This window comes from Bos mutus, chromosome 5, assembly GCF_027580195.1.
Source record: "Bos mutus isolate GX-2022 chromosome 5, NWIPB_WYAK_1.1, whole genome shotgun sequence".
NCBI classification, from domain to species: domain Eukaryota; kingdom Metazoa; phylum Chordata; class Mammalia; order Artiodactyla; family Bovidae; genus Bos; species Bos mutus.
The window spans coordinates 82,958,408-82,983,499 of NC_091621.1; the positions used below are offsets into that span (position 1 = coordinate 82,958,408).

General features: G+C 35.8%; 1 protein-coding gene across 1 annotated transcript in view; it reads left to right on the forward strand.

Moving 5' to 3' along the window:
* PIK3C2G (phosphatidylinositol-4-phosphate 3-kinase catalytic subunit type 2 gamma) overlaps positions 1-25,092 on the forward strand; it is a 474,611-nt gene that overhangs the window by 21,638 nt on the left and 427,881 nt on the right. Inside the window, exons 2-5 of the mRNA XM_070370044.1 lie at positions 1,773-2,534; positions 6,808-6,890; positions 11,846-12,003; positions 18,627-18,741. Coding sequence (XP_070226145.1) covers positions 1,854-2,534; positions 6,808-6,890; positions 11,846-12,003; positions 18,627-18,741 — 1,037 coding nt within the window. The 5' untranslated portion in view covers positions 1,773-1,853. The remainder of the gene's footprint in view (positions 1-1,772; positions 2,535-6,807; positions 6,891-11,845; positions 12,004-18,626; positions 18,742-25,092) is intronic.

Here is a 25,092-nt window from a genome sequence, read left to right on the forward strand (position 1 = left end):
TTATTTGCCATTGCAAAACACATTGATAGAAAATGGTATTTGATAGGTAATGACTATTATAATCACCTTTTAAAATGTTTTTTTCCTTAACACACATATAATTGTTAAGGCAATTAATAAATCCATGTTGTTGTTGTTGTTTAGTCACTCAGTCAGTCGTGTCCAACCCTTTGTGACCCCCATGGACTGTAGCCTGTCCAGCTCTGCTGTCCATGGGACCTTCCAGGCAAGAACACTGGAGTGGATTGCCACCTCCTCCTCCAAATAAATCCACAAAATGACAGAAATACTTTTCAGTGTCACTTTTTTTATAATTCAACTATAATTTTTCCAACATTTAAATCATTTGATCAATAAATGCAAATGAGCAACTACTCTGAGTGAAGCAAAGCACTAAGTACTGAGTTATAAGTGAAAGGACTAACATGGCCTAATGATTTAGTGGGAAAGAAAAATGTTACATATATAACATTTATACATGTTACCCTGAGACAGTAGGAAACCACTGTTATGTACAAAGGTGATATATGGTTAGTCTCTTAAATATAACAGTATAACATAAAAATTGGATTACAAGACTCAAGAATGAATTGTAGAAAATGTGGAAGCAGTTTCAGAGAACTGCAACATTGCAGATGAGAGGATTAGAAAACTTTAGAGTAGGATTGTGACAGTGGTAGACAAAAAAGGAAGCCAGATCCCCTACAGGAACTGGTGATTTACTGGAGGTAGAAGAATGAAGGTGTGGGAAGACTCAAAGATAAAACCCTGGTTTCTGGTCTAAGAAACTGAGTGAATTGTCGGGCCATTTTCTGTCACAGAAGACTGGAATAAAAGCAGGCTTTTGGGTGAATTTTGATTTAGGTTTTGAACTTTCTCTTAGAGGTTAAAAAAAAATTCCAAGTGGAGACAATAATAAGAATGGTCCTGTGTTAGGGTTATTGATATGTAGATGGTAATTTAAGCCATAGGAGGTATGAAGTAATTTACATGCAGAGAATGATTGAGAAGAAAAGCTTTGACAAGGGGTCCAGTAGCTAATGAACAATACGGCAGGGGATTCTTGAGGAAGAGCTAATACAGAACTCAGAGAGTACAGTGTCACAGAGAGTCAATGTAGGACACAACAAGAAAATTTTAAATAAGTATAGTGAACAGAAGGGTTCAAATTTTGCAGAGAGATAAGTTAAAATAGAAATTGATAAACATCAGTTGAATTTTCTCATCAGTAAACTTAATGAAAGTTGCTTTGGGGAAGTTTGCAATTATTTAAAGAAGTTTTGGGGAGGATATGAAAGGGTCTAGCCCACCTACAAGATGACTGCTTATGGAGGGCAGAAAAAAGTTAAGACTGTATCTAGGAATGGAATAACTGCTGATCATGAAGAGACTGTTAAGTTACTTTAGCATACTAGCATGCTATAGATGATTAAATATAGAAGGAGATAATGTTGCCATGGGCCAGTGGATTTTCAGTAGAAAAGGAGTCCAAAGGGGAATACTGGCTTTCGTTCATTAAACCACCGTCATGACTGAAGTGGACTTAGTTTTCTACTACAGGAGTTTCATGCATGTCTCTGAAGTCAATACTTCCCCTTGGACTTTAATTATGTGAGCCCTGATGGATTTTTATATAACTCATGGGTTTATTTCATTTGCTATGGGGAAACTTCGAAACAATTGTCTGTATTTATTCAACATGTTTTTTTCTTGAAAGCTCTTTTATTTCTAATTAATCACATTTTTTAAATTTCCTTTTATCATTTGTCTAGGAAAATTCCTATCATCTTTTACAATATCATTGAAGAGATATTTGGAGCTGAGTCAACCCTCTCAGTTACATAAAATAAAGAATGGCATATTACTGGAAAACAAATCTAAATTCCAGTGAATCACATGAAAAGCAGCAGGAGCACCAAGAATTCCCCTCCTTGAATCAACCTCTTTTTCCTAGCCTAGTCAGTCTAGGTTTTGATAATGTAGTAGAGGAGATCAGTAACAAAATCCCACTCTGTCAGAGAGAAATTGAAGAAAATGCCTTTTTTGTGCCCAGTGCACCACACTGGGACTCAAGAACACATTCATTAGATGAAATACACCAAACGTCCTTGAATGAATTCACTTCTAAAAGCTCAGAACTCTCCTGTCACCAAGTTAGGGAAACACCAGTAATTGGTTTTGGTAGGCATTCTGTGCTACCAAATCCTCAAAACATCAATAAAGGAAGCTCTTGGGGAAATCCCATAGGAAAATACCACGGTGCTGATGATTACGGATTCAATATTTTGCCTCTATCATCTACCAGTCTGGATAAAAATAATTCACAGAGTCAACTGGAAAATGAAAATCATAACTACCATATAGGATTTGAAAGCAGCGTTCTTCCTATATACCCATTCTTGTCAACTAACTTGATGCCAAAAGAAGAAAACAAAAGCAGGAGAAATATGAACATTGTAGAGTCTTCTCTGATGCCCTTTCAAGGTTCTTCTCTACCCAGGACATGGGAAAGTACACGCCCAAAGAACACTGAGGTATGTACCATATTTGTAAACCTAAAAATACGAATTTGAAAGAATCAATCAATAATGTGCTGGGTGGATTTGGTAACAAGAGTAACTAATCTTCAGTAGGGGAATGTATTACTATTACTTTTGAAAAAATGCTTATTATTCACAAATTCCATTTTTGTGAATTAATGATTTTTTCTAAAGAAAGAGCTTTTATAATATTTTTAAAGTTCTTGTTTCATCAAAATTAAATAGTGTAGTATAATATTTACATTTTATTAAATAAAAATATCATAGTTGGGGGTTTATATGATTGTATTTTTCATTCTTACTGTGTTATTATGCACACATAGAAACACAAATGCATTTCATTACATTTATATTTTGAGTTACATTACCATGAATTAAAACATCATATTATTGGTAGGAAAAAATGGCCCTTTACTCAGAGGCTTCTAAATTACCCTGTTGGCAGGCACCATCTATTGGGAACATTTCAAGAGTAGGAAATTAAGTAATCTTTATGCAATTCATCCTGATGGGTTCATTAGTAGTTTTCCAATCATTTTAGTAACCACAAAGCCTCTTGCATAATATTTGAACACTTCTCTGCTATACTGAATCTAGAAACAAGGGAAACAAGAAGTAAACAATAAAAAGAAGAAACATTATTCCAGTTGTAATTTACAGGGTTAGACAAAAGGATTCTTCATTTATTTGACAACTATTTATCATTATTATTAAGTTATATATGATATACTAGGCATAACAAAGAAGAAAAATCCATGATACCTGAATTTAGGAATAGCATATTGTTAAAATTTACATGCAAATGAATAATGGCAACACAGTAAAATAACACAGAGGATGAGTTCATTAGAGAAGACACAACTGTGTCTGAGGCACTTGCAGAAGAAATAACACCTCAAGGGATTTGAATTAAAAGTGGATGAATTTTAGGAACCTCTACTTCTGATCATGATGGTGTAACAAGTACTAAACTTTCTCTTACCACTGAAAACAACTATCAAATTAGACAAAATACATGAAACTACTGCCTTCAAGACTGAAGAATCAGTCGAGACAGTGATCCTTGAGAGAAGAGAAACACCCAAGCATTGTTATGGTCATTCTGGTTTCTGCAGGGCTTTTTCCTGGTACTAGGTAGGCTGCTGCTAGTGGAGCCTAATCTGAGCCGCAGTACCTAAAGAAGGCTGAGTGCCAAAGAACTGATGTTTTCAAACTGTGGTGTTGGAGAAGACTCTTGAGAGTCCCTTGGACAGCAAGAAATCGAATCAGTCAATCATAAAGGAATCCATGCTGAATATTCACTGGAAGAACTGACGCTGAAGCTGAAGCTCCAATACTTTGGCCACCTCATGCAGAGAGCCAACTCATGGGAAAAGATCCTGATGCTGGGAAAGACTGAGGGCAGGAGGAGAAGGGGATGACAGAGGGTGAGATGGTTGGATGGTATCATGGACTCAGCGGACATGAGTTTAAGCAAACTCCAGAAGATAGGACAGAGAAGCCTGCAGTCCATGCGGTCGCAAAGAGCTGGACACAACTGAGCGACTGAATGACAACAGCCTCACTAAACTGAGGAGGCAGAGACGCAGTTCTAGGCTGCAAAGGAAGCTGTGATTTGCAGAGCAGACCATAGAAGAAGCTACACAATGGATGGGATTTATACTGCAGATTGTTGGCCAAGAGATCATATTCACCACACACAAATAGAAGTTACGCAGGCCACAAGTTCTGATCCTGCAAGAGAAGACTGAGCAGAGCACTTCCGGTATTCGATTGAGATCACACAAAACTATCTCTTAAGAGCAAAAGTCGTGCTCTATAATAAATGCTCTACATACCATTTAGATGTGGCCTCACAAAAAATAAAATCAAGGCAGACAAGACCAAAGGGATCTTAACTGTCTGCCAGAGAAAAACTGTAGTTTGTAGAAACAATTCCTAATGTGTCATCTACAATATCCAATATTTAATAACAAATGCAAAAGATGTGTAAAGAATAGGGAATTCTGAACCATAATCAAGAAAATAACTCAGTGAATAGATTCTGAGATAGAACAGATGTTGGAATTAACAGACAGTGACTCGAGGAAGTTATTAAAAGGATGTTCAAGTAGAAGAAGTAATTGTGAACATAATGAATAGACAAATGAGCAATCTCAGGAGGAAACAAGAAACTGAAAAAACAAAGACTAATGGGAAATTTAGTAATAAAAGTATACCTGCAAAGAAAAAGTCAGTGGGTATGATTAAAAACATAAAGGATGATAGAGGGAAAAAACAATACTTGAAAGAAAAATAATAGAAATTATCCAAACTGAAAAAGAGAAAATAAAAGAACTTTATAAAAGTGAGCAGGACTAAGAAACTTACGAGACAAACAGTTTAACACATGGATAATTTGGAAAGCTAACAGAGAGGAAAGATGGAAAAATTCATTTTAAGAAATAATGCCCTGAATTTTATCAAACTGGGTACAAAATATTAAATTACAGATATAAGAAAATCAATATATCTCAAACTATAAATGCAAAGACAACCATATGTAGACAAATTTACTAAGACATATGAAGACCAAATTTGAAAAGATCATAAAAGGCAGCAGAGAGGTGGAAAAAATATTTCATGCAATGAAACATTTTGAAGTAAAGCATTATCTTTTCAGAAACAATGAAAGCCAAATGACAATGGAATGGCATTTTTAAAGTTTTATTTAAAAAAGAAAAGAAAAGAATTCATACTTCTGTACTCATTGAGTACATGCTTGAAATTTTAAATGAAATAAAAATATTATCATATAAACAAATGTAGAGAAAACTTAATTCACATACACACAAAAAACACCAAAGTGCTTTATATGCAAAGAAAATTATACCAGATGGAATCTAGAAAAGAACAGAACAAATGGTAAATATGTTAGTAAATAGGAAAAACTACATTAATCTTATTTTTTTTAAAGACAGCTGTATAAAGCAAAAAAATAGAATTTCATTATGAGGATTACTGTATATGTAAATAAAAAGTAAAAGACAACAAGAGCATAAAAGATGAAGGGGGTAAATGTTATTTGCTCTTGAAAGTTCTTACATTTTAAATGCAGTAGTACAGTATTAACTCTAAGTAAACTGCGAAATATTTAGGATGCATATTGTAATTTCAAAGCTAGTAAAACCACTACAAGAACAGTAAAAAAAAAAAAAAAGAAAAACTAAAAATCCAACAGAGGAATTAAATGAAACAGGAGAAAAAGCAAATAGACTGAAAAAGTCAGGGAAGGAGAAATAGAAGAACAAAACAAACTAGAAGAAACGAATAGAAGTATGTGTGAACATGGCACTCTTAAACCCAACCACATCCAGAAATATACTAAATCCACTCCAAACTAGATAAGAAAGACAAGTACTATTTACAAGAGCCAAATTTGAAAAGCATAGGTACAGATAGTTTGAAAGTAAAAAAATAAAAATATTTAACATTCAACCAGGAAAACAAAGCTTTGTGTCGTTACAAATATCAGAAAAAGTACAGTTCAAGGCAAGATATTACTAGAGAAAGAAAAGGGTCATTTCATAATAATAAAAGGATCAATCAGGAAGACATAATAAATTTCAATGCATATGTACCTAGTGACAGCTTCAAAATACATAAAGCAAAGATTTTTCTTTTAAAGTTAACCTACCCTCTGACTGAGTCATTTATGCACTTATTCACAAGAAGTGAAACACATGTCCAAAAAACACTTGCATATGAAAATTAATATTTTTCTTTACAGTACTCCCAAACTACAAACAACACACCTGTCCATCAAAAAGAAAATGGGTAAACAAACTGTGGAATAGTAATGAAAAAGACTACTAATAGGAAATAAAAAAGATAAACTATTGATAATGTATGACAGCATAAATTTTAAAATATGTGTGATTTAAATGAAAGAAGACAGAAACACAAGAGCATATACACTTAATCTATGGTGACAGAAATGTGAATTAATAGTTACCAAATACATGTTGAGACTGATAGAAGGAGATATGGGGGAACTTTCTAAAGTGATAGAAATGTATATTTTGATTGGATAATAATATTCACAGTTGCATATATTCCTCAAAGTTCAAATATATTCCAGATTTATATATTTTTCCATTTGTATTTTTTCAGTAAAGTTTTAAAAATAAAATTAAAAGCAGAATGGCTTTTTAAAACAAAATAAAAATTTTAGAATTGTATTTACCTTTTCTCCACACAAAACTATTTTAACAGTTTTTATTTTAAGCTGACAGGTTGTTCCATTCAGCTGGTTGAAGTAGCTCAAGGCAGTAATATGAGTTTGGCATCCTTTTGCAACAAAGTAAAAAAGTGAGTGCTGCTATTTCATTCAACTTTGACATTTCTAGAACATGCATGAATTTGTCTATTTTAACATCCCTGAATTGACTAATCTTGCATATAGAATGTTAAAGCTCTATAATTTTTAACATAGTTAAATGGATAAATTTATTACACAGTAGTTCATTAATCAACTTCTGGTATTGTTTCGTTGTTTACAGTAAAATTAAAATTTCCCCTGAAAATCTGCTAAAGATGAATATTTTATAACTTTGGGCTTGCTCATGCTGTTTGCTAATAGCTTGGTTTGTGGTAAATTAACTTCTCATTTAACTAGCACATAAGTGACTGACTTCTGTGGCTCTGTCCCAAACTAGCATGAATTTATCCTTCTATATATATCCTATATATATATACTATATATCCAATAGTATATCCTAAATGGAATATACTATTTAGAACAATGAGAATACCTTCTGCTTAATAACTCAATCTTACCCTGAATGGGCTGCCAGAATACTGAACAAATGCATGGGTGTTTGTCCACTGAAAAACAAATTTGATCACTAGGGGAGATTACCAAGAAATCACAGATCCCCTTTTTGCTAACCTAAATAAAGAACTCATAAAGGTAGATGCCTCCTTTTTAAAGACCAATCTTTCATTAATCAATGAAAATTTATATAATGCCATTTCTTCTTTTGCTCAGATTTCTGAAATTTTTGAAAAATTAGTGCACTTTCATTTTAATTACCTTGATTTTTATATTTTTGGCTGTTTTAAGTGTAATAAATATACACATAAGTAAACATATTTATCAACTATAGCTGCTGCCTGCTGAATGATCATTTGGATTTAAAGATTTGAACCATTTATTTAATCATTATCTTAAAAAGCTACCTGAATGCCTAGTAACTAGTTCATGCATGAGAGAGATTCAAACGAAGAACAAGCAAGAAAACTGAAAAGCAAGGTCAAGTTAAAAAACCTTGTTGCCATATTGAAAGAACCAAAGGGCACACACATACCAAAAAAAAAAAAAAAAAAAAGCATTTCAAATCCATGAACCCATATTCAATCTTTAATTAATTTCTTGCTCCAGTTCACAGAAGAAAATTTTAAATGGCACTTTGGATTCCTAAATTAGGATCTTTAAAGATATCAATATTGATTCTTTCAAGAATAAGCTACCCACTGTAACAACCTGACAAGCAGTGCCAGGAACTTGACACTTTAATAAAATTTAAGACGTGATAATTTCTACTCTCGAAGCATGAGAAATAGCTCTCTTCATATCACAAGGTAATACTTGGTATAGCTCCATCAAAAAACACTTATTAGTCTCTCTCATAACTTTTTTTCCCCAAGAGAGTTTAGTATGTATTCTTTGGTGAAATCTTCTTAATAGTGACATAAATATATTTTATGGGATGGTTTTTCAGTAGCTCATGGTACATTTTTAAACTCTTAGATGGAATTTTTCTCAAGAGTTTCTTTCAAAGTAACCATGAGTACTAAAAAAAGACAACCAAACAATAATAAATATTAAAGCAGTAAAAAAGAAGACAAAGGTTACGTTTACACATTTACTTTTTTGTTTTCAATAATTTTTGTTGGCATGTACTCATATAAAATGAATTTATATATGCATAATTATTTTGTACACAAACTGTTCACTCAACAATTTTTTTGAGGACCTACTATGTGCTGGTGTCCAAATACTTCCAAAAATATTTAGATATCCAAATATCCAAAGCTCTTTCATTCAAAAACAGACCAAATTGAATTTGAAAGACGAATTTCTTAAGACAGTCTCCAGACTTTCTGGAAAGCCCTAGTAGAATGGATTTATATATCCAATTTCATTTGTGTTTTTTCCTAGTATTTAAATAACCATACCTAAAAATGCTGTTAACATTCCTGTTACATATCCTTCAAGAGGCTCCCTAATTTATGGAATTTGGTTTCCTGTTATGACATACTTTTAAGCCATATATCTCAAGAAATATAGTTTTATGATACAATAAAATATCATAGTGAGACAGAAGACAGATGGGTCCCAAGCTATGCAGCCAGAGTTTGTCCCCTGTAGACATATACTCCAGGATAAGAGTAAGAGAGGAGTTGAGCCCTACCCAGTTAAGAGATAAAAGACCCCATATTCCTCATTCTCAATGTCAAAGAGATCTCCCCAATTACACATGTGCAGGAAGGCTCCCTGAAGGTCAAAAAGGAAGGTGGTGCCAGGGCATAGCAGGTGATGTCAATATCCAATAGCACATTTGCTAGAATCCATCTTGGCTAAGAGATGTGCTTGGACCCATGGAAGGACCCTGAGATAAACCAAATACAGACTCAGAACCAGGGAAAGCAAGATGAATGGCCAAAGGAAACTCAGAAGAAATATCCCATAAAAGGGATTCAAACTCTTGTGAGGGCATGACTTTCTCTTAGCCCATCCATGTGCCTATCCACATGTGCTCTTTTCCTCCTAATAAACACTTTACTTGTTTCACTACTTTCCATCTCTATTCAAAAATTCACTTTTACACATCTGATGGGCCAGGGCCTTGTCACTGGCCACTGGTCACTGGTCACTGGGGGTCTAGTGGTTAGGATTCAGCACTCTCACTGCCATGGCCTGACTTCAATCTCTGGCTGGGAACTGAAACCGTGCTTTAAGCTGCTGCAGCAAAGGCCATCAGAGAGCAACAGTCAAAGTCGCTCAGTTATATCCAACTCTTTGCAACCCTATGTAGTGTAGCCTGCCAGGCTCCTCTGTCCATGGAATTCTCTAGGCATAATGGAGTGGACAGCTGTTTCCTTCTCCAGGGAATTTTCCACCCTGGGGATCAAACCCATTTCTCCTGCAATGCAGGCGAATTCTTTACTGTCTAAGTCACCAGAGCAATAGTACACAAAAAAAGTTTTGGGCCCACAGTAGATGCTCAGTGAAGGTTTAGAAAAGAAAGAGTCATGAATTTACATTTTAAATTTAATTCTCTAAAATGGCAGAAGGTTAAATCATGCATGCATGCATTGAGTAGTATCTTATCATATGGTTGAATGCTAGATCATCAAACTCCTCAATTCAGAAATGGAGTAAAACCTTTGATGGAGGGTAAAAGAAGGAAGAGTGGCCTATATGTTTATCCTAAGTAGTGGTTCTTGAACTGTAGTAGTATTGACTTATTTGGGAAACTGCTGGGAGAAAAAAATGGGGGTGGGGGTGGGAATCCTCCACTTACCTACTGAGTCAAAAACTTCGGGGATGGAATCCAGAAAACAAGGTGATCCTTATGCATGCCAGGCCCATTGGATGAACATGTACTTTTCCACTTGTGAGGTCCCTTAAGGAAGGGATGTTTTGGTAGAGTTTAAGGGTACAGAGATGGAGCTACCTCAGTGAGCCTATACTACTTTAATGCTGCATAAATTGTTAGGATGAATGTCAAGAATGTAATATATCTGATATATTACACAGAATGCATAATTTTTCATTCAGGAAAAGTACTAGAAAGTTTAGGGTTCTGCAAAATTAACAAAAAAGTAAAAATAATCCAAGATTTCATAGTCATCATCAAAAGCATTTTAAATAGCTAGTTACAAATTTTACATTATATTCTACATGTAGGCATAAAAATATAGCTCTACAGGGATTCAGCTATAATGATATATAATGATAATTATGATATATTACATGCATATATTGCTTTACATTCTACAAAAGTCTTTTATATGCCTTTTCTCACATAAAACTTTAAAGTAGATATAAATATTCTCATTTGTGCAAACAAAGAAACTGGTCAAATAACTTGCCTCTGACCATAAAACTACTGAATAAGAGAATCAGGGTTCAAACTCAAGGCTCCTGGCTCCAAGGAGAAACTATTTTGCAATTCTCTGACTCTGACACAGCAAGTAATTGTGCAGAATGTACAAATGACTTCTGAGCTCAATTATTTATGTAAAATCCAAATATTTGTGTAAAATCCAAATTTTAAAGAAAATGAGCTGCCAAGAATTGTACTTACCGATTTGACACAAACAAGAGAATTTAACCATCAATAAATGAATAAATAATAAATGAGTGACTTCTGGCTTGAGAAAGGCACGAGTTCAAGCTTCAAAGGAAATGTCCATGAAGCAATAGTCACTGTTCAGGGTGAATTTTCATATTTTATGAGTGACAATGTATTCCTTTTTCATCACCAAAATGGGTTTATTTGGGAGAAGCAAAAAATTACAATTTGGGACATGTAATTACAGAAAACCACAGGCAAGTCCAAGTAAAGCAAAGGCGAGGAAAACTTTCATAAAGGAGAAGGGAAATTGGGAGGGGCTGTTACAAAAGTCCATCAGAGGCAAACTTGTGACAGGCAAGGAAAATCTTTTCTCTTGGAAATCTGGCAAATGGTATTATCCCCCATGGGATTGTCAGGCATTAGCCATCAGGCAGGTCTAATGAAATTTCTTTCTATGCTGTCACAAAATTCCAAGTCTGCTTGGCTGGCTGTGTAGTTGTGCACTGGCAAAAAGTTTTCCATTCAATAAAGCATTTAGAAGCATTTGCGGAACCCCTTTCATGTTCATGGACTGTGTTGGGTGATGGTGGGATACAAAAATGAATTATCATAGTGTGTGTGTGTGTGTGTGTGTGTCTGATGGGATACAAAAAGGAATGCAATATAGTGTGTGTGTGCATTTGTGGGAGAGAAGGCAGCAATAGCAACTATCCCTCTCCCGTTTTTGCTGGACAATATATTCCTAATTGCTTTAAATGAGATGCTCCAGAGAAAACTTAAAGACCAGACATTTACAGTTGTTTTTGGTTTAACTGTAATCTTTACTAAGCTAGCCTAGCTAACAGCACTGTACCACAAATCAGCTGCTGCCTACTTTCCTATATTAAATCTTCTATTGCAAACCCTTCAAGAAGTTTCTTGAAATTTTGTCCTAAGTACTTTTTCACATATATTTTTCAGAATAAGAGAAACATATCATGCCGCTGACATGGATTCCAATTCTGGGAAGATTTGGAGCACGACTACAGCATTTCCATATAAGCTCTTTTCTAATACTAAGTTTAATATAAATATTTTTACTGATAACTCAACAAAAGGACTTCATTTTATCCCATGTGGTAAGCAATCTTGCAAATAAGTATAAAAATCTACCTAAAGCTCGTATGAGCTGCCTAGCCTTGAGCCCACAGTCTGAAGTCATTAAGAGAAGCAGTATTAGCTAGTATTTTGCCCTGAAGTGAAGTAACAGGAAAACAGCTGGAAATCTTTTAACATTTTTTTAGCTATTGTTTCAAAGAACTCTCTCCATAGCTCACCCCAGGACACCTTATTTTCCTGCTATGAAATAGCAAGTATAGCAAGTTTTTAACATATTAAAAATAAAAGCTAAATTTCAGAAAGATTCTAGAGAAAGGCTACATGTAAGTGGAAATGGCTGTTCTTATCCTTTAGAAACAACTGTTTTATTCAAAAGTAAATAAACTGGGAGATTGAATAGACATTGATACACAGCCTGTATCTTCAGAGTAATAGTCCTGTCAGTCCAGCATAGTTAGCAGATATACTGAATCAGTCTCTGCAGATGGATCCCAGGTATCTATCTTATCAAACTCACCGGATGATTCTTATTCCCTAAAGTTTTAGAATCTCTTTAAGTTGTTTAATATTTATTTCACTGTTACAGTCAACCTTTTTGCAAAACAGTTTTGTTCTTCAAACAACCTTTGTTCTACTGTTTCTACCTATCAAGTGCTGTTCCTTGACAAATTGTTGTTGTTCAGTTGCTAAGTCATGTCTGACTCTTTGCAACCCCATGGATGGCAACACATCAGGCTTCCCTGTCCTTCACTATCTCCTGGAGTTTGCTCAAACTTATATCCATTGAATCAGTGATGCCATCCAACCATCTCCTCCTCTGTTGTCCCCTTCTCCTCCTGTCTTCAATCTTTCCCAGCATCAGGGTCTTTTTGGCTCTTCACATCAGATGGCCAAAGTTACTGGAGTTTCAGCTTCAGCATCAGTCCTTCCAATGAATACTCAAGGTTGATTTCAATTTTTTCATTGAAGTAGAAGTGTTAGTCACTCAGTCATGTCCGAATCTTTGTAACCCCATGGACTATAGTTTCATTATGATTACTAGATTTTTGTTGTTGTTGTTGTTGTTTTTTCTTTCTTACTCTAGCTAAGGCTCCAAGTTAGTACAGATGACTGCAAACATAACGATATTATGTAGGAATATTAGGATTATCTGGTTTGAAACTAGCAGAAACCAACTCCTGCTGATATAAGTTAAATAATTTTTTTTAAGGATTACAGGTATTTCTTTAGCATTTAGGAGTAGGAATTCAAAAAACATTTGGGAAGAAAAATCTGATGTACAAGCAGTCCAAAATCCCTGTATGTCTCTCACCTTATCTCCTCTCTGTAAAACTGTTTCTTATGTTTCTCTTACTTTCTGCTGACTCATTTCCCTTACTTTTCTGAAACACATGGAAAGCCAGGCTCAAGCTTAAAAGTTATTTGGCCAGCTACCTTAAGAAAGTTCAATCTCTAAAGAAAGTTCAATCTGTTGGATCTGTTACCAAACTCAGGTTTGGCTGCTCACGGCTAAAAACCAATAATCAGGAGGAATTATTGAAGGTGCTTTAATCAGAAAAGCCGGCAATCTGTGGAGAAGACGGACTCATGCCCCAAGGCCACTCCAAAGATTCTGCTCAGCCCTGACAGTTTTTGAAGGGAAACAAGTGGGGGAAGAATCTCAGTGAATCGTGGAGGCAGAAGGCTGGGTTCTGCATTGTTCTCTGTTCTGTGCAGGTTGACCGACTCTCTCTTCAAATGTTCTCTTCCCTGTGGGACATGTCTGCAGGATCGCTAAGGGGGGGGGGGGGGTGTTGCTCTAGAGAACTAATCAATCTTTAACTACTTAATTAGGTTCTTTCAAAGTTACAGGGGAACAGAAATGGACAAAGAGAAAAGGGGCAAAAGAGCTGCTTTCAGATCCACTTCCCAGTTTCTGAAAGCAGGGTTCTGATTGGACCACCAAGGTCAATGCGGTGTTGCACCTTGATCCAATCAGAATGATATCTGAGTAATGTTGACTTCAGTGGCTGGAGAAGAAGAAAGAATTATGAACTAGGGAGACCACTCCTGATCTTCCAGTTTATAATATTTAATTTCCAATATTGGATTTGGCAAACCAGAGGCCATTTTTGACTTTTACAAGAAGTTTCAGTAAAGTGATTAGGTCACTGTGTTAAGTGTTAGAAATGTACAGTGGTAAAGAGGATGTCTGTGGCCTCAAAGATACTAAGAGTGTTTATAAGAAGGAGGAGCAGGAAGGGATGAATTAGGAGAAGGAGGAAAAAGTAGAGAGGGAGACAAGACACATTTATGAAAATATACAGAGTAGTGTATGCTACTCTTAGGAGAAAAACTTTTCCTCTGCCCATTTAAATTTGAAGTGGGATTAGGACTGTGACATAATTGACAATAAACAGATTAACAAGGCAAAAGACAAGGTTTCTTTACACAGTCATGCAGGGGTTATTCATTAATGAATGACCTGCTGAAACTCAGAGGTATACATTTATATAACAGCATAATATAAAAATGTGTGCAGGGGGAGGTATTTAAAGCTTAAGCTAGAAAAAACAATAATTATATATCTTTTTATGCTAGTGGATGGGCAGTCTGTCTCCTTCCTGGAATTTGCAGGAAGCTCTCTCAGAAGGAAATTAATAGCACCTGTATTATGAGACTTGGCTTTATTCAGATAAGAAAAGTACAGATAAGATTTCAAATGTTTTCATTTTAAACTAATTTTTACGCCAAAACTGTGATCCCTTCACTACTTTATATTAGTGCTTTACCAATAATATAGATAGAGGATGAGATGGCTGGATGGCATCACCGACTTGATGGACATGAGTTTGGGTGAACTCCAGGAGTTGGTGATGGACAGGGAGGCCTGATGTACTGCAGTTCATGGGGTTGCAAAGAGTCGGACACGACTGAGCAACTGAACTGAACTGAACTGAATAATATAGATGTACTCTAAAGAATAAAAATCTGAAGAGCATTTCAAGAATGACCAGTAAAAAACAGAAGCTGTAACGAAATCTAGACAGAAAGAGGAGGAGACAGTGAGAGATTCTCATCCAAAGAGAATTCTGTTTCCCCCAGAGTGAGAAAATAGAATCCTTCTGGAGGAGCAGGTGTTTTAACAAGGTCGTCTCTGCTTCTACAATCTTCAGCTATCAATTCAGTGAAGAAGATACCCTGTCTTTTTTTCCAACTCCAAAGTTATTCTAAAGCCAGTGTCTTTACTTTCTAAATTTAAATGACGCATAGTTGGAACTGTATTAGGAAGTCATTTGTGACCTGTAAAGTGGTAGAAGCCAGTTTGCAAAGATTAAAGAGTAATTGAGAACTACTGGCAGCAGTTATGTACTCTGTAAAGAAATTTGGCAGTAATGAGAAGGTATAAATTAAATAAATAAATAAGATACTATCCTTAAGGGAATATAATGGAAGAAGAGTGATTTTATTGGAATATTAAATAGAAAAAGACTATTTTAAAGAAAAGACAAAAGCATCTTTAGAGTGGGGAATATTACATAAGAGAAGGGCTTTAAATCGATGATACTAGAAACCAGTGATGGAAGAATCATATGTGAAGAAGTTAGATTTAATAAAAAGCAGTGATACTCCAGCTCACTGGAAAAGACCCTGATGCTGAAAAGATTGAGTATAGAAGAAGAAGGGGATGACAGAGGATGAGATGGTTGGATGGCATCATCGACTCAATAGACATGAGTCTGAGCAAACTCCAGGAGATAGTGAAGGACGGGGAAGCCTGATGTGCTGCAGTCCATGGGGTCGCAAAAATTGGACATGACTTAACACTAAGCAAAACAACAGTGATACTTTTACATCAAAAGAGATGTAAAGAGATCGAGAAGGACGCATAAAAACTAGATTTAAGCTGCAAAGTAGCATAATTTAAAAAGTCACAAGTGGGTCTTCACCTTTTCAATATGGTAGGCAATATGGACAACAGATTGAGAAGGGTTGTATGAAGTTGGCAATTATGAGAAACTGGGAAAAGGATCATATTAGCTGCCAAATTGAAGATACAGGTATAAAATCTCCTTAAAGTAAACCATGGTACTTGTTGGCTTACAATATGGATGAAAAGTTTAACTTACAAACACTTAACTATTTGGCTTCAAGGAGAAAAATGGTAATTTCAGATACAGACATGCTGAATTTGAAGTGATAATGAGACATCCAAAGAGTAACATGAGTAGTAGAAGACCTGACACCAAAGCACAGAAGAGGAGTAACAGTTAGAAATTAGCTTATGGAGTCGTTCATGTAAACTGCAACAACTGACTGTAGTGAAATAATGAATTCATACATACTATGAAATAGCATAGGCCATACAGTCCTGGAAATGGGAAAGTCAAATTAATTAAAATAAACTGGAGTCTTCGGAAATATTTCCCTGCCATTTTACATTGGCATTGCTCTCCCCTTCTTTTCAAAGCCTTTCCAGTCTTGATTTTGCTTGTGGCTATATTTTCCTCTAGCTTCAATTCATAATATTTCAGTCAATATTACCAAGCAGTAGCACATATAAGATACTCTCTCCTATGTCCGGGCATTTCTATAATCTCTAATTCCTTGATGATCGCTACCGTTTGTTTCTCTAAACATTTTATTGATAAAAGCTTGATCTCCCATAAAATACACTTTTAAATCCAGCATTATATGCTTCCTTTTTTTCTTCATGGAAAGTTCAATAATACCATTTATACTATGTTTTGTTAGCCAGTCTGTGACAAAAACCTTTCCCAATAGTTTGGCCATAAAAGAAGTCACATCAATGTAAACACATAATTATAAGTAAAATTCAACTTCAGTTCAGTTCAGTTCAGTCACTTAGTCGTGTCTGACTCTTTGCGACCCCATGAATCACAGCACGCCAGGCCTCCCTGTCCATCACCAACTCCCGGAGTTCACTCAAACTCACGTCCATCAAGTCATTGATGCCATCCAGCCATCTCATCCTCTGTCGTCCCCTTCTCCTCCTGTCACCAATCCCTCCCAGCATCAGACTCTTTTCCAATGAGTCAACTCTTCCCATCAGGTGGCCAAAGTACTGGAGTTTCAGCTTTAGCATCATTCCTTCCAAAGAACACCCAAGACCAATCTTCTTTAGAAAGGACTGGTTGGATCTCCGTGCAGTCCAAGGGACTCTCAAGAGTCTTCTCCAACACCACAGCTCAAAAGCATTAATTCTTTAGCGCTCAGCTCTCTTCACAGTCCAACTCTCACATCCATACATGACCACTGGAAAAAACATAGCCTTGACTAGATGGACCTTTGTTGGCAAAGTAATGTCTCTGCTTTTCAATATGCTATCTAGGTTGGTCATAACTTTCCTTCCAAGGAGTAGGCGTCTTTTAATTTCATGGCTGCAATCACCATCTGCAGTGATTTTGGAGCCCAAAAAAATAAAGTCTGACACTGCTTCCACTATTTCCCCATCTATTTGCCATGAAGTGATGGGACCAGATGCCATGATCTTCGTTTTCTGAATGTTGAGCTTTAAGCCAAATTTTTCACTCTCCTCTTTTACTTTCATCAAGAGGCTTTTTAGTTCCTCTTCACTTTCTGCCATAAGGGTGATGTCATCTGCATATCTGAGGTTATTGATATTTCTCCTGGCAATCTTGATTCCAGCTTGTGCTTCTTCCAGCCCAGCGTTTCTCATGATGTACTCTTCATATAAGTTAAATAAGCAGGGTAACAATATACAGCCTTGAGTAAGTGCAATTGAGGATTTGCAGTATGCTGTTCAAATCTTCAATAAGGATCATCAATACAATCTGTTGTACCTACTTTCATTCAAGATCACATTGAAAGCATTTTTGCCTATGTGTGCTTGGTCCCCCAGTCATGTCCAACTCTCTGCAGGCCCATGGATTGTAGCCCAACAGGTTCCTCTGTCCCTAATTGCTAACTATTATTATATATGATAATAAATGAATCCCTCTTTATCATCTATAAATAGAAAATATTTCATAAGCAAACATAATTAAATGGTATATGTGTGTCACTATGGGGGGATACTGTAGAATGTGAATATGAGACGGCAAAGGGTTTTTACCCTATAATATGCTGACACTTTTGAGTTCTAGGGAAGGTGAAGAAAAAGAGTGCATGTCCTTCAAGGTTATTATAATGCTGTCCAAGACAGAATCTGGGGTGATTCTATACCGGAAAGGAAGAACAATAAGGTGTGAACACTCAGAATTATTAAGAGCACCAGCTTTAGAAGCTGCCATATTTGGGTTAGACTCCTGGCTTGCCACCTAGCATTCACTCTGTAATCTCTTTGGCATCTCTCAAATCTCTAAGGATAACCACAGCAGAACATTTTTTTTTTTTATGCAGAAGCTACCATTACCAAAGTTTTCAGAATGAGAAATGAAATACCTAGCTCTGTTAGATTATATGAAGACAGTGATCAAAGAAAATGCAAAGAATACTTTAAAAAATCTCCAAATATACTCAGATCAGTAAGTGTAACGTATCTCATTTTAATTCCTCTTGATGGAGCTAGACAGTTATAACAGTTCATAATGCATGCATCATTTTTTGTGCTCAAAATCTTTTACTTAGCCAATATATAATGAGCTCTTATTAACATTTTATTATTCAATCCTGTTTTTAGCTAATTATCTTGTCAAAGACCTAATTGCCGAAATTCTACATTTTTGCATGAATGACCAGTTATTCCCCAGAGATCATCTCTTAAGTATATGTGGCCATGAAGAATTTTTACAAAAGTAAGTATCTTATTAAGGTAAATTTTGATCATTGTTCATCTATATTAAGCAGCATTTCTTTCTTTGCTTTTAATCAGACTGTGCAAATACTCTGTTCATGATCAATTTTGCTCACTTAAAGGTGAATTTAAAATTTTGTGTCGTACTAACAGTCTTATTCTTGGTTTGACTTTGTATTTTGTGTATATATGGCAATGTGTATTTAAGTGACCTGTAACTAGGGTGACCAACTATCTCAGTCTGTTTGGACTGAGGCTGCCCCCCAGACATGGGACTTTGAGTTCTGAAATCAAGAAAATCTTGGGCAACACAAGTTATCTTATTTGTGACAAAGCTTAGTAGGACTGATCACAATTTAAACAATAAATTTTTTGCAATAAGTAATTTTTTTGAGTCAGAACAATATTAGCATGCTGTTTAAATACATTTCAAAATCACAGAGTGTTTGAGTATGACAATTATAACATTTTCATAAAAGACTAAATTTTAAAATACTTTCTTCAATTCTTTATTTAGGGAGCTCAGTAAAATAGTTAGAAAAGTCTATTCTCATGTATGTCAATTGCATATACTTATTTGATAGAAAAAAAAACAACTTACCTCTTCTTAATGTACCACAATAACTATTGTCCTAAAGTTCCCTAAAGACCAAATTTGAAAACATAACACAACCTTAAGCAAGAAAATACTAATATTTCTCTCCTGTTATCACGTTATTTCTCTCCTGGTATTTATATTTCCTCATTGTGTTTCTATAAGTACCTAAAGATTGACAACATTTTTACTTCGTATGTCTTTTGAGACACCTATTGCCACTGTCATTGCTATTCCACCATGAATAGGCTTGAAAATATCTTGTGGGTGATTTTCCTTTATTGTGCAATGTTAACTGTGAATGATTTTTAAGACGGATTATTCTCCTTTCTTTGTTCCCAGTTACAACAAAATCATTTTATTCTTTTTTTCTTGTTAATATAAACATAATAGATTTTTTAGTGTTTTATATTATTTTATTAAAATTCATTTACCTGGGTTTATTAAGATAGGAAAGTTGCCAAGATTTGTGTAGGTTAATTAGAGTTAGTTATTATCTAAAGGAAATTGAAGGATATGTACATATCTGGAATTTGCTTACTATTTAAGAATAATAGCCTATCAGGACTGATATGACTACATTAATAAGCAGAATATTCTTACTATTCTTTCTAATAGCTAAAGGCATATGTATTTCATTCAAATTTTTTTCATGTATTCTTACATAATTTATCTTAAAAATACATGTGGCAGATTCATTTTGATATACGGCAAAATCAATGCAATGTTGTAAAGTTAAAAAATAAAATTAAATTTAAAAAATAAGAACAAACAAGTTAAAAAAATAAAATTGTTGACTTAAAAAATTTTAAAAAAATAAATAAAAATACATCCTTAAAGACTTGGATATCTGTTCTTATTTCTCTGTAGAGGGAACACAGAAAACATTTAATAATTTAATGATGCAATAAGTAATAATTCAAACTCTAACAGTTACAGTATTACAATTCATCTGAAGTACCTAACTTTGATTGCAATGATAATATTAAAATAATAGTAATCATTTATCAAGTGCTAATGATGCCCTTGTCTCAAATAAGGCAAACATCTAAGTCTCATAACATATCAAAGAGACAGATATCATAAGTTGAGTTCAGTTCAGTCACTCAGTCTTGTCCAACTCTTTGAGTCCCCATGAATTGCACCACGCCAGGCCTCCCTGTCAATAGCCAACTCCCGGACTTCACTCAGCACACGACCATCGAGTCGATGATGCCATCCAGCCATCTCATCCTCTGTCGTCCCCTTCTCCTCATGCCCCCAATCCCTCCCAGCATCAGAGTCTTTTCCAATGAGTCAACTCTTCCCATCAGGTGGCCAAAGTACTGGAGTTTCAGCTTTAGCATCATTCCTTCCAAAGAACACCCAAGACCAATCTTCTTTAGAAAGGACTGGTTGGATCTCCGTGCAGTCCAAGGGACTCTCAAGAGTCTTCTCCAACACCACAGCTCAAAAGCATTAATTCTTTAGTGCTCAGCTCTCTTCACAGTCCAACTCTCACATCCATACATGACCACTGGAAAAAACATAGCCTTGACTAGATGGACCTTTGTTGGCAAAGTAATGTCTCTGCTTTTCAATATGCTATCTAGGTTGGTCATAACTTTCCTTCCAAGGAGTAAGCATCTTTTAATTTCATGGCTGCAGTCACCATCTGCAGTGATTTTGGAGCCCCCAAAAATAAAGTCTGGCACTGTTTCCACTGTTTCCCATGAAGTGATGGGATCAGATGCCATGATCTTCGTTTTCTGAAAGTTGAGCTTTAAGCCAACTTTTTCACTCTCCTCTTTCTCTTTTATCAAGAGGCTTTTTAGTTCCTCTTCACTTTCTGCCATAAGGGTGGTGTCATCTGCATATCTGAGCTTATTGATATTTCTCCTGGCAATCTTGATTCCAGCTTGGGCTTCTTCCAGCCAGCGTTTCTCATGATGTACTCTGCATAGAAGTTAAATAAGCAGGGTGCAAATATACAGCCTTGACGTATTCCTTTTCCTATTTGGAACCAGTCTGTTGTTCCATGGCCAGTTCTAACTGTTGCTTCTGACCTGCATACAGGTTGCTCGATAGGCAGGTCAGGTGGCCTGGTATTTCCATCTCTTTCAGAATTTTCCACAGTTTATTGTGACCCACACAGTCAAAGGCTTTGGCATAGTCAATAAAGCAGAAATAGATGTTTTTCTGGAACTCTCTTGCTTTTTCCATGATCCAGCGGATGTTGACAATTTGATCTCTGATTCCTTTGCTTTTTCTAAAACCAGCTTGAACATCTGGAAGTTCATGGTTCATATATTGCTGAAACCTGGCTTGGAGAATTTTGAGCATTACTTTACTAGCATGTGAGATGAGTACAATTGTGCGGCAGTTTGAGCATTCTTTGGCATTGCCTTTCTTTGGGATAGGAATGAAAACTGATCTTTTTCAGTGCTGTGGCCACTGCTGAGTTTTCTAAATTTGCTGGCATATTGAGTGCAGCACTTTCACAGCATCATCTTTCAGGATTTGAAATAGCTTAACTGCAATTCCATCACCTCCACCAGCTTTGTTCGTAGTGATGCTTTCTAAGGCCCACTTGACTTCACATTCCAGGATGTCTGGCTCTAGGTCAGTGATCACACCATCATTATTATCTTGGTCAGGAAGTTCTTTTTTGTACAGTTCTTCTGTGTTTTCTTGTCACCTATTCTTAATATCTTCTGCTTCTGTTAGGTCCATACCATTTCTGTCCTTTATCGAGCCCATCTTTGCATGAAATATTCCCTTGGTATCTCTAATTTTCTTGAAGAGATCTCTAGTCTTTCCCATTCTGTTGTTTTCCTCTATTTCTTTGCATTAATTGCTGAGGAAGGCTTTCTTATCTCTTCTTGCTATTCTTTGGAACTCTGCATTCAGATGCTTATATCTTTCCTTTTTTCCTGTGCTTTTGCTTCTCTTCTTTTCACAGCTATTTGTAAGGCCTCCCCAGCCAGCCATTTTGCTTGTTTGCATTTCTTTTCCATGGGGATGGTCTTGATCCCTGTCTCCTGTACAATGTCATGAACCTCCGTCCATAGTTCATCAAGCACTCTATCTATTAGATCTAGTCCCTTAAATCTATTTCTCACTTCCATTGTATAATCATAAGGGATTTGATTTAGGTCATACCTGAATGGTCTAGTGGTTTTCCCTACTTTCTTCAATTTAAGTCTGAATTTGGCAATAAGGAGTTCATGATCTGATCCACAGTCAGCTCCCAGTTTTGTTTTGGCTGACTCTATAGATCTTCTCCATCTTTGGCTGCAAAGAATATAATCAATCTGATTTTGGTGTTGACCATCTGGTGATGTCCATATGTAGAGTCTTCTCTTGTGTTGTTGGAAGAGGGTGTTTGCTATGACCAGTGCGTTCTCTTGGCAAAATTCTATTAGCCTTTGTCCTGCTTCATTCTGTACTCCAAGGCCAAATTTGCCTGTTACTCCAGGTGTTTCTTGACTTCCTTTTGCGTTCCAGTCCCCTATGATGAAAAGGACATCCTTTGGGGTGTTAGTTCTAAGAGGTCTTGTAGGTCTTCATAGTTCATAGTTCATAGGTCTTAACAGTTCAACATCAGCTTCTTCAGGGTTACTGGTTGGGACATAGACTTGGATTACTGTGATATTGAATGGTTTGCCCTGGAAATGAACAGAGATCATTCTGTTGTTTTTAACATTGCATCCAAGTACAGCATTTCAGACTCTTTTGTTGACCATGATGGCTACTCCATTTCTAAGGGATTCCTGCCTGCAATAGTAGATATAATGGTTATCTGAGTTAAATTCACCCATTCCAGTCCATTTCAGTTCGCTGATTCCTAGAATGTCAACGTTCACTCTTGCCATCTCCTGTTTGACCACTTCCAATTAGCCTTGATTCATGGACCTGACATTCCAAGTTCCTATGCAATATTGCTCTTTACAGCATCGGACCTTGTGTCTATCACCAGTCACATCCACAACTGGGTATTGTTTTTGCTTTGGCTCCATCCCTTCATTCTTTCTGGAGTTATTTCCCCCTGATCTCCAGTAGCATATTGGGCACCTACCAACCTGGGGAGTTCCTCTTTAAGTATCCTATCATTTTGCCTTTTCATACTGTTCATGGGGTTCTCAAGGCAAGAATACTGAAGTGGTTTGCCATTCCCTTCTTCAGGGGACTACATTCTGTCGGATCTCTCCACCATGACCCACCCATGTTGGGTGGCCCCACAGGGCATGTCTTAGTTTCATTGAGTTAGACAAGGCTGTGGTCCTAGTGTGATTAGATTGACTAATTTTCTGTGATTATGGTTTCAGTGTGATAGATACCATAATGATCCATTTTACAGATGGGAATCTGAGGCTTTCATCAAGGTTACACAACTAGGAAGTTGGTAGGGTCAAGCTTGAACTCAAACTCAGGATTGACTATCTGCATAACCTTGGCTCTTAACTATAAAACAACACTAAAAAAGCTCTTGAGTAAGACCCAGAAAATGGCTAATGGTTCTTCATGCTGGAGCATGGCGTGGAAAATATTTGCAGTTTTGCAGGGGTCTACAGGATAGGTGTGCAGGAATTACAGTACTCCAATTCAACACCTACTGGGCACACAGGTGTGCAAGTGATCTGGTTTATCATTGAGATACAAACATGATTTGAAAATATAATCTTTGCCTTCTTCCTTGACTAAGGAATTCATAAAACTATGTAATTAGTTATTACAAAGTCCTTTTGTGAGGGCAGTATTAGTTTTTGTATATACCAACTACCTGTAGGTCAAAAACAGACATGGATTAACAGCAAGAATAAGGAAATGGTACAAAAGAAAGTCAATGAGTAATTTGTATTTAAAGGGTAAATACTGAGGAAAGAAATCAGTACTGTATGACAAAATGATAACAGCTTTGGAATATATAAAATGTGCATAAATTTTTAAAGAAATAATTATCAAGATAAAAAATGAGCTAAGAATGTGACTGGCAATTCAGTGAACAAGAAAGTATTTAGTGTTTAACTAATGACAAACATGCAGTTAAAACAATGAGATGCCATCTTTGCCTAACAAGTTGTTAAAATATTTATTATGATGAAATTCAGTGCAAAAATGGACAAAATCCAGAAAGCTGCTGGGAATTTAAACAGATAGAGCACTCTCTAAAGGGAATTTTGTCAAAAATGTGTCAGACATCCATAGAAATGTGTCAAGAACATATATGTGTTCCAGCAATTCTGCTTCTACAAATATTTCTAAAGAAACAATCATAATTATACAAAAAAGACTTAAAAAATACTACATTCACCATAGAATAATTTCTAATAGTAATAAAAAAACTAAATCTCCATCAGTATTCAACAACAGTGATAAAATAATTTCATTATATACAGTTTCATTATATATATAATAATTTCATTATATTATATATATTTCATTATATATATATAATAAATTCATTATATTAATTTATAAATTAATAGAAAATACAGTATCATAAATCTTGATATGTAAACTTGTATATCCCTGATGGCTCAGATGGTAAAGCATCTGTCCAAAACGTGGAAGACCCAGGTTCAATCCCTGGGTTGGGAAGATCCTTTGGAAAAGGGAATGGCAATCCACTCCAGTATTCTTGACTGGAGAATTCCATGAACAGAGGGGCCTGGAAAGCTATGGTCCATGAGGCCACAAAGAATTGTACATGACTGAGTGACTAACATACATACATATCATACATTTTAAGGGTGAAAAGACATATTTTCAAACCAT